At 36.3% G+C, this 15,621-nt stretch overlaps 1 protein-coding gene across 3 annotated transcripts in view; it reads left to right on the forward strand.

The window, feature by feature from the left end:
- USP47 (ubiquitin specific peptidase 47) overlaps positions 1-15,621 on the forward strand; it is a 111,472-nt gene that overhangs the window by 83,932 nt on the left and 11,919 nt on the right. For all 3 annotated transcript variants that reach the window (XM_070491122.1, XM_044751617.2, XM_044751615.2), the window contains 7 exons: positions 434-489; positions 2,745-2,857; positions 3,580-3,684; positions 6,348-6,555; positions 8,993-9,108; positions 11,777-11,899; positions 13,754-14,531. In XM_070491122.1, coding sequence (XP_070347223.1) covers positions 434-489; positions 2,745-2,857; positions 3,580-3,684; positions 6,348-6,555; positions 8,993-9,108; positions 11,777-11,899; positions 13,754-14,531 — 1,499 coding nt within the window. The remainder of the gene's footprint in view (positions 1-433; positions 490-2,744; positions 2,858-3,579; positions 3,685-6,347; positions 6,556-8,992; positions 9,109-11,776; positions 11,900-13,753; positions 14,532-15,621) is intronic.

Here is a 15,621-nt window from a genome sequence, read left to right on the forward strand (position 1 = left end):
GAATACCACCATACTTATTTGTTTAAATATTGTATGTGGATCTTTTCCCACTACAACCGCAGTTAAATGATTGCAACCCAGACCATTTGACCTACAAATCCTAAGGCTTTTACTGTCTAGCCCTTTCCAGAGAAGTTTGCTGACTCTTGACTTAACTGTAGTAATCGTTTCTAAGACACAGGTATTTTGAAAACTTTACTGTGTTACCAAGAGGAGATATGAACTCTTCTCATAAGTGTGTCAGAAAAAGCAAAGTAGATTCTCCTTTTCTTGCTAGAATGTTTTAAATTTGAATCTGTCCAAGAAAGTTACATGATTTTCTAATGTTTGAAATAACAAAGAACTACTATTTTAAGTAAATATTTGATGCTAGGAAATGGAATCTTTCCAATCTACTTTTTGTCCCCATTAATCTTTTTTATATTTCTACTAGCTCCACAAATGCATACATGCTGATATATAGACTGAAGGACCCAGCAAGAAATGCAAGTATGTTAACATATAATTAATTTGCTTTTAATCTGTGTTATAAACTAATTTCTTTTGCAAGTTTGCAAACCCAGATAACCACTTTTAAATGATAGGGCAATTAAGTTTTTTTATGCCTGGAAGAATTGATTATAAAGACTGTTAGGAGATAATACCAACTGATAAAAACACTTGGAAAAAAGTTGAACCATTTTTTAATACACTAAGAGACAAAACTTACTCTACATTAAATAAATTGGATATTTGCAGTAAAATTGTATCATATGCAGTTGGGGTCAGTGAGGATAAGTGCTCAGACCTGTGTAGCAGTCGTAACTCACCAGCTGCATGTCCCAGAGCAAGTTATTTAACTTTTCTAAGTCTTACTTTCCACATCTGTACAATGAGAATAATTGTAATATTTTATAGGATTGTTATAAAAAAATTAAGTGAAATAACATTTAGCATCATGTCTAGTACATAGTAAAAACTCAAATTTGGCTATTATTGCTTTTTTTTAATTACAAGCTTTTTTTAGTATTTTAGTGTCTAAATACTTTGGATAGGGACCCTAGATAAAGTAAGCCTCCAACTTACCACTTTAGAGACATTCTTAAGAACTGGAGTTAGGGGCTGGCCCCGTGGCTGAGTGGTTAAGTTCGTGCGCTCTGCTTCAGCGGCCCAGGGCTTTGCCAGTTTGGCTCCTGAGCGCGGACATGGCACTGCTCATCAGGCCATGCTGAGGTGGCGTCCCACATAGCACAACTAGAAGAACCCACAACTAAAATATACAGCTATGTACTGGGGGGCTTTGGGGAGAAAAGAAAAAAAAAAAAGAAGATTGGCAGCAGATATTAGCTCAGGTGCCAATCTTTAAAAAAAAAATTGCAGTTCCTGTTTTTTCTTGCTGGCTCTGACTCTGACTGAAGCTGTATTACAAATAGGTAGGAGTGTGCTGTGCGTGTACATACAGATACGCACACAGGTGATGTGTTTGCACATATTCTTTTTGTAATTAAACTAATATAATCGCTGTCTGATTTCAGCATATTTCCTTTGTTTAGAAACTACTATACTATGAGTACATCTATTTTAAGCAGTTCAGTGCTTTTGTTTAAATTTTTGTAAACCTTTGTTAGATTGGGAGTTCACTTGGTACAAGGCTTAGGACTTACTCATATTTTCACCAGTGGTATAGTCCAGAATCTATCATTTAGTGGCTGGTTGATAATTTATTATGGAATTAATGAAAAACATGGAAATTATAACAAGAAGTCATTTCAGAACAGAGATTTCAGAGTAGAAGTAATGAATCGTAATTTACAGATAAAGAAACTAACCTCCAAAGAGTAATTTCTCCAAGGTCATAGCTGCCTGGAGGCAGAGCCAGGGTCGTAGTTCTTGTGTCCTCTGTGGCGCCCAGCATTCCCATAGTTTCAGGGCTGCTGTAACTCGACTTCCCTGTATCCATTTTCCCCGCTCTAGTTCTATGATGAAGCACCAGAGGGCGCTGTACGTATGCTATGGAATATTTTTAGAATTAGAGCTCATTTCTAAAAACAGTGGATTTTCACCTTCCACAGAGGCATGATTTGTTTTTTATATATAAATTGTTCTCCCTGTTTAATGCCTAATAATTGTTGGCTTTATTAAGCAGTGTCATAACCTCATATTGTCACTTTTAATGCTTTGAGTTACATCTGAAGTTCTTTGATCAGAAGGCAGCTAAAAGACTGCTTTGAGGACAAAGGAAAAATAATCATATTAGTGAATAGCAATAAGTAAATAGATAGCATTTGTGGTAGTTATGGCAGTGACAGCATTTATTACATTTTATTTTATCAGTTAATAACTCTGGGGCAGATGCTATTAATTAGCTGAAGAACCCAAGGTCTGGAGAAGTAAAATTGCCCGAGGGCACACAATTTGACGGCAGTAGCACGATTTGAAATCAGAAGTTGTTTTATTTCTGAATTTCAGACAGGCTTTCTCATTCTAAAAATCAGTCTGCATGCTAGAATTGTCCTGGAGCCAAGAGCTTTTATGGATAAATATATGGCTTTTTAAAATATGAAACCTAACTGTGTGTCATTATCAACTACCTCTTCACCCTTGTCTGAAAGAAACTCATGTTGCAAGTTGAGAGATTGATGGAATTGAGGTCTATTTTGATGAGAGCTATGGTACAAGTATGTACTGTGGGGACACAGTAGAACAACATTAAATAAAAGAACCTCAATTTTGGTGACACTGTCTTACCTTGTTTTTATTAATAGAATTTCTAGAAGTAGATGAATATCCAGAACATATTAAAAGCTTGGTGCAGAGAGAGAGAGAATTGGAAGAACAAGAAAAGAGGCAACGAGAAATTGAGCGCAATACATGCAAGGTTAGATGTCGTAATTTTACTTTTAATTAAAAAGTGCTATTGAATTTGCTTAACTGCCCTTCTCATAACTAACTTGTTGGGTTGATTCTGTAGACAGTTATGCTATCATGATCTTTAAGCAATGTCATCAGCTATATTACTGAGATAAGATATGATTTTATTTTATGCATAAAAAGACTAACGTAGTGGTGATATTCACTGCTGGTAAGGTTACAATGAGATGAATGTTGTCACATACTGCTACAAGAAGGACAAATTGGTAAACCTTTCTGCGTAGAGATTTAGTGGAATTTATCCAGAGCCTTAAGCAAATTCATATTATTTTATATAATTATCTCAAAGAAATATTTCCTAGTGAGATAATCACAAACATGTAAAAATTTTGACCAAAAGGACATTCATCACTGTATTTTCCAAACTAGGAAAAAATTGGGAACAACCTGAATGTGCCTCAGTAGGAGAATGATTCTATAAATTATGATACATGCTTATAAAGAAACATACAGTTGTTAAAACTACTGTTTTTGAATTTTTTAGTAACATGAGACATAGTTACTATCAATTATTAAGTGAGAAAAATAGACATGAGAGAAAATGACCCCAATTAATGTTTTTTAAAAATTATAATATTTTAACTATTAGGAAAAAAAATGCTGTCTACAAAAGAATTAAGCTTTGACTGATGTCCTGCTGAGTTGATGATGATATTTTACAATTTCTAGATAAAATTATTCTGTTTGCATCCTGTGAAACAAGTAATGATGGAAAATAAATTGGAGGTTCATAAGGATAAGACATTAAAGGAAGCAGTAGAAATGGCGTATAAGGTATGTTTATGTGCACTGTTGACATTTCATTATTGATGTCTCAGATAACAGTATTAAAATATTTTCCAAAGTTTTTATTATAGTGGGTAATAATGTGAGTAAGCACTTGAGGTAACTTGGATGGCCCATTTAAATCATCTGTCTCTCAAAGAGTGTAATTTATACCTCTCCTTTGGAACATACTCAGTTGATTTTAAGCAGTTTCTCACTCTGAAAGCCAGCTAAGCTTTGTAGAACTCAGAGTTAGAGTTGGAAACAGAAATACTTATTTATTCTTTATGTTCATTTAGCAGATATTTATTAAGTGCCTGCCATATGGTGTGTTAGAGACACCGGAGGGAACAAGACACATTGCCCTCATTGGGGAAAAAAAAGACCAAAAATATTTAAACATCACAATTTGCAAATATCTTATCATTTAGATGCTGTAAAGTAAATCAGTAGTATATTGGGATTATTTATTCTGAGACTTTAACCATGAGAAGGAGACAGCTATGCAAAAAGTTGGGGAAGAATATTTTAAGTAGTGGTAACAGCATGTGTAAAAAGTGAGGTGAGAAAGTGCTTGGCATGATCAAGAAACTGAGAAAAGGGGCATTGTGTTTTAGATTGTTTCCGATGAGAATAGAGTAGCCTGAAATGGAATTAGAGACTTTGTAAGAATAGAATTTTGTGTTTTATTCTAAGAATAATGGGAAGTTATTAGTGGATTTTGAAAGGCAAATAGAGAGAGAAGCATTCTTTAACCAGATTGTTCTAAATGTCATCTGTGATACTTGACAAATTAAATTTTTTTGCCCTTTCCTTATATACATTAACATCATTTGACTAAAATTAAAGTCGTTACCTACAGAAAAATTACATACTACATTATTTCATTTCTAATTGTATATGGAATCAATGAGAATACTAAAAATAGTACACAAGATAGCTGACATTGTTTCTCAGAGTGTGATCCAACACAGCCTGCACCAGAATCACATTCCTCTTAGAAACCTAATTCCAGAAATGAATCTGAGTTTCTGTGTTGCTGGCTGGGAATATGCATTTTAAATAAGTACTTCAAGTGATTTTTAGGCATGCTAAATTTGAGAACCACTTTGTATTGTTTACCTGGTCCTTCATAGTACTTATCAGCATTGAACATTTACATTTAATTGTGTGACTATTTTAATTAACGTCACTTTCCCTCACTACACTGTACGCACTTACAAGGGCGAAGAGGTTTCTGGTTTTGCTCGCAGTTGCATTTCCAGTCCTCTTGCCTGGTGTGTAGGAGAGTCAGAACTGGGTGGGCGTGTAAATGAGTAAATGAATGAGCAACAGTGGGTGGATGGCTCTGGACTAAGCTCATTGAAGTGAAAGTCCTTTAAACAGAAGGGTGGACTGCAAGAGCATATTTACAAAACAATAGTGAAACCACGTTAGACTAAAACAGAGGTAACGTCTTAACAGTTATCCATAGTAAGGTCAATCAGTTATAGCGGTAAAGGTGATTTATATTCCCTCAGTTTCTAATGCGAGAAGAAAATACTGTCTTACAAATAGGAAGTAAAAGTTCACAAATATAAAAAGTCAAACAAACAGAAGAGAGAAACATATCTATTTTATGCACCAGAAATGGAGCTGTATTTCTGGGGATGAGTTGGGGCTGCGTAGAGGTCAATGGGGACACACACCCAGGCTTACACATCTTTCTCTAAAATCATAATCACAAACCTTAAATAAATATTAAATGCTTTTGAGCAGGGCCAGCCCAGTGCCACACTGGTTAAGTTCGCACGTTCTACTTCGGCGGCCTGGGGTTCGCTGGTTCGGATCCTGGGTGCAGACCTACACACTGCTTGTCAAGCCATGCTGTGGCAGGTGTCCCACATATAAAGTAGAGGAAGATGAGCACAGATATCAGCTCAGGGCCAGTCTTCCTCAGCAAAAAGAGCAGGATTGGTGGCAGATGTTAGCTCAGGTCTAATCTTCCTCAAAAGAAAAAAGAATACTTCCGAGCAATCTTACTATGTTTCTCCAGGAGATTCATTTCCCACTTAAGAGATGTTACACCCAGGGTATGCCATCTACTAGTGACATGGGCTAGAGGGAAATTTTGTAATAGAAATTCCTGAGCTTTAGGTATTCTAGAGGCTAATATTGAAGGGGAAGGTCCAGAGAGGAATGGGGTAACACTTGAGAGACCCACAAGCCATCGCCTTTGTGGTGGCTCTACAAGGCGTGCTGTCCTCCTGTGCTTAGGAAGATAGTTACTAGATACCTGAGTTATCAGTTCTTCTCCAAATCGAATTAAGAAAACAAAAGATGCGTATTCTAGTTGGTTGTTTTCCCCTTATGTTTCCAACTTAGTGATTAGAGAATAATACCTTGTACACTGGTTTTGAGTCCATCTAAAGTTTAGAATGCTAACTTTTTTTAAAACCAAAAGTGTCTTTTTTTCAATATGTTAGTGTATTGGTTGTATGATTTCAGGGAAGATGAAATACAGTTATTTAAAAATAACCAAAGTCATGCCTTTAACTTAGATGTCTTTGAGCTTTATGCAAATCATAAATATATGGATTTTATTGCTTGTTAGAGCCTATTGATAGTCCCATTACACGCCAGACTGAAATACTGTATATTTTTCTTTTTTCTTGGGGGTCATTTTCTTTTAGATGATGGATTTGGAAGAGGTAATACCCATGGATTGCTGTCGCCTTGTTAAATATGATGAGTTTCATGATTATCTTGAACGGTCATATGAGGGAGAAGAAGATACACCAATGGGACTTCTGCTAGGTGGAGTCAAGTCAACGTATATGTTTGATCTGCTATTGGAGACAAGAAAACCTGATCAAGTTTTCCAGTCTTACAAGCCTGGAGGTAAGGAATTTTACAGTATTTTGAGTTGTACTGGACTTAAAATTTTTATAAGAAAGTTTTTTGTTTTTGGAAATGAATTTAATTTTAAATTTTTTATATGATCTTAAAATGTAGAATAATTTTGAAAAGTTGCGAAGTAGTCAGCCACAAATTGGGAATTAAGTTATAGATTACTTTCAAAGAGTTATACACAAAATTTAAAAACCAAACAAGAAAACTTGTAGTTTATAGTCTTGAGTGGGATTTTCTTCCTCAGTACTGAATCATCCTCCCCCCCACCCCCCCCGACGCCTCTACCTTCTAGAGAAGGCCCTGGTCCACAAAAAGTACATGCCCATAAAGTCGCAGTAGAGTCTGCTTTCCTCTCCTTGTAGAGGTGGCTTTATAACCCATCACTGCGAACGTTTTTTGTTTTTCTCTGTCCTCGCCATTTCTACAGGTCCTAGGGACTTCAGCTTTTTCTGTTTTCATTAAATTTGTCTCATTCCTCAGAAACTTGGGGCTTTTTTCTTTGTTTGAGACTGATCTGGAAAGCAAAATTCAATGCCCCCAACTTTACCAAAGTACACCCTAAAGACAGTTACATGTTGGGAGTCTTCTAGTTATCGCTATGTGTAAACTGTAAGAATTAAGGGGAAATCACGATGTTTAATAATTTTACAAAATTCTTGCTGTTGTTGTCTTAACCCTAACTCCCTTGAATCAGTCACTAATCAGAATTCAGACTTATGTTCTCTGCTTTTATTCCTAAAACTTGAACTTAGAAAATCTTCTACCCTTTCAAATTTCTGTTCCTCTGTGGCTCATGTACACACCTCGTTTTTTTTATGAAGGCTCCTCTTTCCGGAGTAGATTAAGAGTGGTATTCTTTCAAGGGCTCTTTCAGTCAGATTCTGCGCTATTTGTAAAGAATCCCTTTGGAACATTTCCTTGCAGATTTTCTTTTTTTTTAAATTTTTTGAGGAAGATCAGCCCTGAGCTAACATCTGCTGCCAATCCTCCTCTTTTTGCTGAGGAAGAGTGGCCCTGAGCTAACGTCTGTGCCCATCTTCCTTTGCTTTATATGTGGGATGTCTACCACAGCATGGCTTGCCAAGCAGTGCCATGTCCGCACCCGGGATCCAAACCGGCAAACCCCGGGCCACTGAAGCGGAACATTAACCACTTAATGTTATTATGTCGAACGTAACCACTGTGCCACCGGGCCGGCCCCTACCTTGCAGATTATTTTTTAACTAGGTAGCAAAGATTATGATTAAAGTATAACAGAAGTCAGCGATAAAACCACTTTTTAAAAGAGAACTCTAGGGGTTGGCCTGGTGGCGCAGCAGTTAAGTGCGCACATTCCGCTTCTTGGTGGCCCGGGGTTTGCTGGTTCAGATCCCCGGTACAGACATGGCACCGCTTGGCAAAAGCCATGCTGTGGTAGGCGTCCCGCATATAAAGTGGAGGAAGATGGGCACGGATATTAGCTCAGGACCAGTCTTCCTCAGCAAAAAGAGGAGGATTGGCAGCAGTTAGCTCAGGGCTAATCTTCCTCAAAGAAAAAAAAAAGTAAAAGAGAATTCTAAATGTGAGTGTGGATTATAAAACTTAATCTCCTTTGATTCATTAATAATCAAAACTTTAGCAGATTATTATGTCATATTTAGGTTAGCAACATAGGGGAAAAACTGAGGATTGACATATACTACATATAAGATAAAACAGTTAAGCTGGAGAGTAGGTGTCTGTTAAATGTAGTGTTTGAAGCTCGTTTATCTTTCTAGTACCTGAAGGTTTAGTTAATATGATCTCCTTAAAACAGAAGAGGGGAAGATGGGATTAAATTGTGATATAAAGAATTTTAAGTGCAAAAATAAATATGTAAACCCAAACAGTTTTTCTGTAGCATTTTCCATAGGTTATAGAAAATATTATTTTGAGGAGAGGAAGTTTGTGATTATGAACAAGACCTTGAATGGTTTAATGAAGGTTGTTCAAAAGCAGATAGGGTTGCCATGTTCCCTTTATTATTTGTTTTGCATTCTGTAGTTATTTATATGTATTTAGTGTTGTGGTTTTTGTCTGTATTTTGGAACTTTGGATATGTATTTTTAATATGCTTGATAAATTTGACAGTGATGTTATGTTTTACAAGGAAACAAAGCATATATTTTTAAAAATAACATTTTGACTTTTTTCATTTTTTAAAGAAATCTAGGAGAACTTTTTTGTCAGCCTCATTTCCATTTCTTTATGCATAGTTATAATCTCATAATTGTGAATAAGAAGTTTTAACATGTATTATACATGTATAACATACGTCTACCATTTTGATAATTAAAAGAATGTTATCTTTGCCATCTATTAGAAATGTGTTGAGTGCGTTGCCCACGTAAAGTACATTTTTAGAAATAACCCCAAGTTATGTTTTTATGTTTTTCAAATGTGACAGAAGTGATGGTGAAGGTTCATGTTGTGGATCTAAAGGCAGAATCTGTAGCTGCTCCTATCACTGTTCGTGCTTACTTAAATCAAACAGTCACAGAGTTCAAACAGCTTATTTCAAAGGTAAGTTTTAAAATTGGTCAATGATATTTTTAAGTGCCTGTTCTCTACAAAGCACTGTGTGATAGTTATGAGTAAGATATAGGAACCAATATTTACCTCAAGGAGCAATATTTATAGCTAGGAGACAGCTATAGGTAGGAGAGAAGGACACTGCAAATACAAGAAACAGATAGACCAAAGTTATGGAGGAAAGAAAGTGGGAGGCAAGTGCACATAACAATCGCATGTGTGTTGGGCTGGATCATTATAAAATATATGCCTGGAAACATAAGTTCAGTTTATTTCATGGAGAGTTTTTAAGTAGTAAGCACAAAAGTTTGGGCTCTTTGATGGAGGCAATAGAAGTAGGTTGGTTGTTTTCTAAGTACAGCAGTGGCATGATGAGAGCTGTGCCGTAGAGTGGAAAGTCTGACAACCCTAGACTAGTGTTCCAGATGGACTGAGGGAGGAGTCAGGAATGTAGATGAGGAAGTTGAGGAAGTGATTCAGTGAAGGCATGTGACCACAAATGAGAGAAAGTATAGATTGGTAAGAGTGATCATATAAATAGTGTCTGCAGGACTTGCGATTGGTAGACATTGGAATAACGCAGGAGCATCAGTGACCTGAGGAGTTTCAAACTTGGGTGACCAGGAAAGTAGTGATACGTCAATAGAAATAGAAGGGTAAGGTGGGGGAGCAGATTTGACAGGGAAGGTGATGAATTAAATATTGGCCACATTATGTGAGTCGATGATAAAGAACATTGGCTCGTTCGGAATTTTTGAGCTGGAAAAATATGATGATGAAAACGTTCAGATTTCCTCAGACAAACAAACTAGTCCCCTCCAGAGAAATGATTATTATCCTTTCAGGGGTCCTGTATACTATAGAACATTGAGCACGCAGACATAAGCAAAATTTTTCAGGGTTCCTAAACCCCAGGTTAAGGTCCCTTGGTGTCTTGGAAATTATTCTGTAATCTCAAGTCAAGAAGTTGAGTCCAGTTTCCAGTCATTTGTCTTATGATATTCTCATCTTTTATCTCATCTGGGTTTTTTTTTTTTTTTACTGGGGTCATAATAGTTTATAACATTCTGAAATTTCAGTTGTACATTATTTTTTGTCAGTCACCATATAAATGTGCCCCTTCACACCTTGTGCCCACCCCCAACCCCCTTCCCCTCTGGTAACCACTAGCTGTTCTCTTGGTCCCTGTGTCAGTTTATCTTCCACATATGAGTAAAACCATATGGTGTTTGTCTTTCCCTGTCTGGCTTATTTTGCTAAACCTAATAACCTCAAGGTCCATCCATGTTGTTGCGAATGGACCGGTTTTGTCCTTTTTTATGGATGAGTAGTATTCCATTATACACACACGCGCGCACACACACCCCCCCATCTTCTTTATCCCATCATCAGTTGATGGGCACTTGCATTGCTTCCACATCTTGACTATTGTTAATGCTGCTGCAATGAACATAGTGGTGCATAAATCTCTTTGAATTGTGATTTCAAGTTCTTTGGATAAATACCCAGTAGTAGGTAGGATGGCTGGGTCATATGGTATTTCTATTTTGAATTTTTTGAGAAATCTCCATAATGTTTTCCATAGTGGCTGCACCCGTTTGCATTTGTGTCTGGGGTTTTTTAATATCTGTTTTAACAGGGTTGTTGTGAATGTTTATAAAACAAATAAATGCTCTGTGAAAATAAAATTGTAAGGTATGTATTATGTAAAAGTTGGGTTTTAATTACTATTATGTTAAAAAGACAACAATGACTCCCAACACTTTTGCCAAAGTAATAATTGGAGGAAATAAATCATATTATGATGTCATATTTTATGATTAAATTGCTCATAAAAAAGACTGCATTAGTGTAATTGCTCTTTATTATAGTTTAATCTAGAGTATGAGCACTGAGGCAGAATACAAAAGAAGCACATGACATTCTCTTCCCTGAGAAAGCTAATTATTTTGTTGAGGAAAAATATGTCTGTAGAGAATAAAGGCAGTCACAAAACATGGTGCCGAGAAATACAGTGTTTAAAGTGTTACTAGACTGGCTAAGAATTAGTTATCACTAGTTGTGTTGAGAACAAATTATGTTTTTTAAAATGTAAGTTATTTTTATCTGATCATTTCACGTAAAATTTATAAAATGACACCAAAAATTAAGGATGTGGAATTTTAGAATAACTTTAAATTTTGCCTAATTTAATCTCATTTTACACATAAGAAAATTGACTTAGTAAAAGTATTAATAAATATTCACAGAATACAAAAGAACCTGTCAAAAGTCAAGAAGTTAAATAGGTGTTGGTTTGACATCAGTTCTCAACAAGTCAGTTATTCAGTTTTTTTGGAACCAAATCACCTCATTTACTTTGCAAATTTGACAGGAATAGAATTTTCAGTGAAAAACCGTTTCCTTTAAAATAATTTCAGAGCATATATTTATAGGTAATACTTTGTTCTCATTTATAGCATAATTAATGGGTGGGACTAATAATTTTTCCCATAGATTCTTTAAAAATTTGTAAACCTCTACTAAAAATATTTTTCCTCTTAATTTTCTTTCTGCTGTTTTTAAGAGAAACTCAGCAGTGTCTTATTTTCCCATATTTCCAAGTCAAGCACAATTACTCTTGGGAGAGTCCTTTTTTACTGACTCGCTTTCCTCGTAGACCGTCGTCCGTTTACCTGCGGAGACGATGAGAATAGTGCTGGAGCGCTGCTACAATGATCTGCGTCTTCTCACCGCGCCCAGTAAGACCCTGAAAGCTGAAGGGTTTTTTAGAAGTAACAAGGTATGTCTTTTATTTTTTCGTTACTATTTTCTATGCTGGTAAGAGTAAATGAAATTGTTTACTATTATAAGCCTGGCCTCTAGAGCTATCTACCATCTGTCTGTAATTTACCTTTTAAATTCTCACATCCTGCCAACAATTAATTATCTTCCTTTGTGGTCAGCTCAGATCAGGCTTCTTTCTCTCCTTTGAGTTAGTCTTGCTGGGTCTTCTCCTTGCCTTGTTCATGAGCTACCCTCACCTGGAATTTTCTTCCCCCTTTCCCTGAATTTTTCTTCAGCCCCAGATTGGTCTTGTCTCTTTGGCGAAGCCTGTATGACTATTTCCGTCCACAGTGATTCTGTCCTTTGAATTTTGTTCGTTCTTGAGCTCCTCCCACAAAGCACTGCTTCATAGTGAATGTCAGAGGCATGCCTAGTACAGAGAAAATTATCATCTTGGATTCACCCAACGTTATTCCCTTTTGCCTACTCATTAATCTCTGTTAGAAAAGTGAAAGTTCATGTTGATCTTTTTGTTTCATCTCTTGATATTGTTACATGTTCCATCATTTATCATTTTTCCTATGTGTTTTTTCCTAACCCCATTGGTTTACTCAGGATAAATTGCATCCAAAATTTCCTTATTTGTCCTCTTTTATTATCCCCTTTTCCAGTCTCATTCAACTTGGTGCAGTCTAGTCTTTTATCTCATTTAACCTTTTTTAGTATTGTTTTATTAATCCTAGTATGTAATTTTTATTTACCTCTATTTTCCTCTAATACTTTAGTGCTTGTGTGGGTAACATTAAAATCTCTGATCCACCCTAATATTGTTTTAGGGTAAGGAGTGGGAGGGATCTGCCTTTATTTTTTTCTTTAAATGGTTAGCTGTAAGTCCTGATGTGTAATATTGATTGAATGATAATGATCTTTTTATTCTCAACTCAAAATGCTATTCATGATTGCCAGATTTGTGTATATTCATTTCATTTTTTCAAAAAAAGTTTGTTATGTAAAACTTCAAACATACACAGAAGTAGAGAGAATAGTATAGTGAACCCCATGTACTCATCACCCAGTTTCTACACTTATCCACTCTTGTTTCGTCTGTGTTTAACCACCTCCTTCACCCAGATTATGTGACAAACATCCCCAGCATTATGTCACTTCATCTATAAGTAACATGAGTGTATATCTCTAAAAGATGAGATCTTTTTTAAAAACTGTAACCACAATTGCATTATTACACCTAAAAAATTAACAAGAATGCCTTAATATCAAGCAGTATCTAGTCAGTGTTCAGATTTCCCTGATAATCTTACAAGATTTTTTTCCAATGGGATTTATTTGTTCCAATCAGGATCCAAATAAAGTCCATAATGTCTCTCTCCAGACTGTTTCCATCTGAAGGCTCCCCTGCGTGTTTTGTTTGTTTCTGTGCAGTTTATTTGCTGTAGAACCAAGTCGTTTGTCCATTAGACTTTTTCTACAATCTGCATTTTGATGTTGCCTTCCCAAGATGTTCTTATCCATGTTTCTTTATCTATATTCATACTAAGCTTTGATTTCCTAAAGAGCAAGATGTGGAATGCAAAAATTTTTGAAAATAGGCAATCTAATAAACAAGATATCTGCATGTATGTGTGTGTGTCCCGTCTGTCATAGCACAATTTATGGCTAATTACAGAGACATGAAGAGAATATTTATTTTATTTAGTCTCCAAAAACAGTGCACGTGAGCTTTAGAAACATTACCATCCCAAATTTTATAACTTATTATGCACTGTCGTGTGTTGATGTGATGTTACTCTTATGATGAATGAGAAGGTCACTAAAATTAATGATGTAATATACCCTTTGCCTTACTGTTTAGGTGTTTGTTGAAAGTTCAGAGACTTTGGATTACCAGATGGCCTTTACAGACTCTCATTTATGGAAACTCCTGGATCGGCATGCAAATACAATCAGATTATTTGTTTTGTTACCTGAGCAATCCCCAGGATCTTATTCCAAAAGGACAGCATATCAGAAAGCAGGGGGCGATTCTGGTAATGTGGATGATGACTGTGAAAGAGTCAAAGGGCCTGTGGGGAGCCTGAAGTCTGTGGAAGCTATTCTAGAAGAAAGCACTGAAAAACTCAAAAGCTTGTCACTCCAGCAGCAGCAAGATGGAGAGAATGGGGATAGCAGCAAAAGTACTGAGACAAGTGACTTTGAAAACATCGAATCGCCTCTCAATGAGAGGGACTCCTCAGCATCGGTGGAGAACAGAGACCTTGAACAGCATATTCAAACCTCTGATCCTGAAAACTTTCAGTCTGAAGAACGATCTGACTCAGATGTGAATAATGACAGGAGTACAAGTTCAGTGGACAGTGACATCCTCAGCTCCAGTCATAGCAGTGATACTTTGTGCAACGCGGATAACGCTCAGATCCCCTTGGCTAATGGACTTGATTCCCACAGCATCACGAGTAGCAGAAGAACTAAAGCAAATGAAGGGAAAAAAGAGACGTGGGATACAGCAGAAGAGGACTCTGGAACTGACAGTGAATATGATGAGAGTGGCAAGAGCAGGGGCGAGACACAGTACATGTATTTCAAAGCAGAGCCCTATGCTGCAGATGCAGGCTCTGGGGAAGGACACAAATGTATGTACTTGAACAGAAAAAGGCTCCTTGAAGCAGCGTCAGTTTTTTCTCAGTTTAAGTTTTCAGTTAAGAAAAGAATCAGCTAAGAGTTAGGTACTTCATTCTAAGACCGCCTGTAGCTTGCTGAACCATGAGTCTTCTCTGTCGCCGTTGCTTTCATTTTTGATGTGGTTATGGTGACCAGTGTTCTTAGATACGTCAGACCCATGACAGGCATGACGTCAGAACTCTAGTGAGATAAGTAAAAAAGAATTTTTTAAAAAAGGAAAGAATTATGATAAAAGTAATAAGTAAAAATTTAAGAAATAGTTTAAAAAGTAAATAATATACCAAGAAAAAAAAGACTAGACGCCTTAGAAAAGCTGATATTTAGTGCCCAGGAAAATTTTTGTTTGTGCATCCCCTCCCTTTCCTCCATCCCCCAATGCAAACAGGTCCTTCCCACACCCCTAAAAAGTCCATAACTGACGGGGAAAGTCAGAGAAAGGAAAGAGGCTCTTTTTTTTTTTTTTTTCAAGTTGATACTTTGAAGTAAGCTCCAGGCAGGGTATAAACAAGAAAGTCTGAATTATGTAATCTCAAAAAGGTGGAAGAGATCTATCAGTGTGTGCATTTGAGACAGGTTAACAACAACAAATGCACACCAACATTAAAATTAGTATAAAACAACTTTTATAAAACGTTAGATTGAAACCAGCCAAAGAATTAGCAAGACAGCCAGGGTCAAGATAAAAAATCTTTCTTCAAGTATGAAAGGGACATAGCTGAAAAACTAAATACTTTGCATTAGTCTTCACCAAGGCAAATATTAATATTACTCCTTATATTTGTATATTTTAGTTTTCAAAACACTTTTTTGTTCTCACTTGAAGTTTCTCAAGATTAATACAGCAAACATTGATATCCTCATTTGACGAATAAGAAAACTGAAACTCATAGAGGATGAATGACTTGCCCAAAGTACACAGTAGAAAGTAGTGGAACCGTTACTAGAATTTAAGTCTTCTGATTGAATACACTTGCTCCTGTTACCTTTGGAAGAGAGTCCCACTCTTCGTCCATCCATTGGTCAACAACCCAATTAATATTT

Source organism: Equus asinus, chromosome 20, assembly GCF_041296235.1.
Source record: "Equus asinus isolate D_3611 breed Donkey chromosome 20, EquAss-T2T_v2, whole genome shotgun sequence".
NCBI lineage: Eukaryota > Metazoa > Chordata > Mammalia > Perissodactyla > Equidae > Equus > Equus asinus.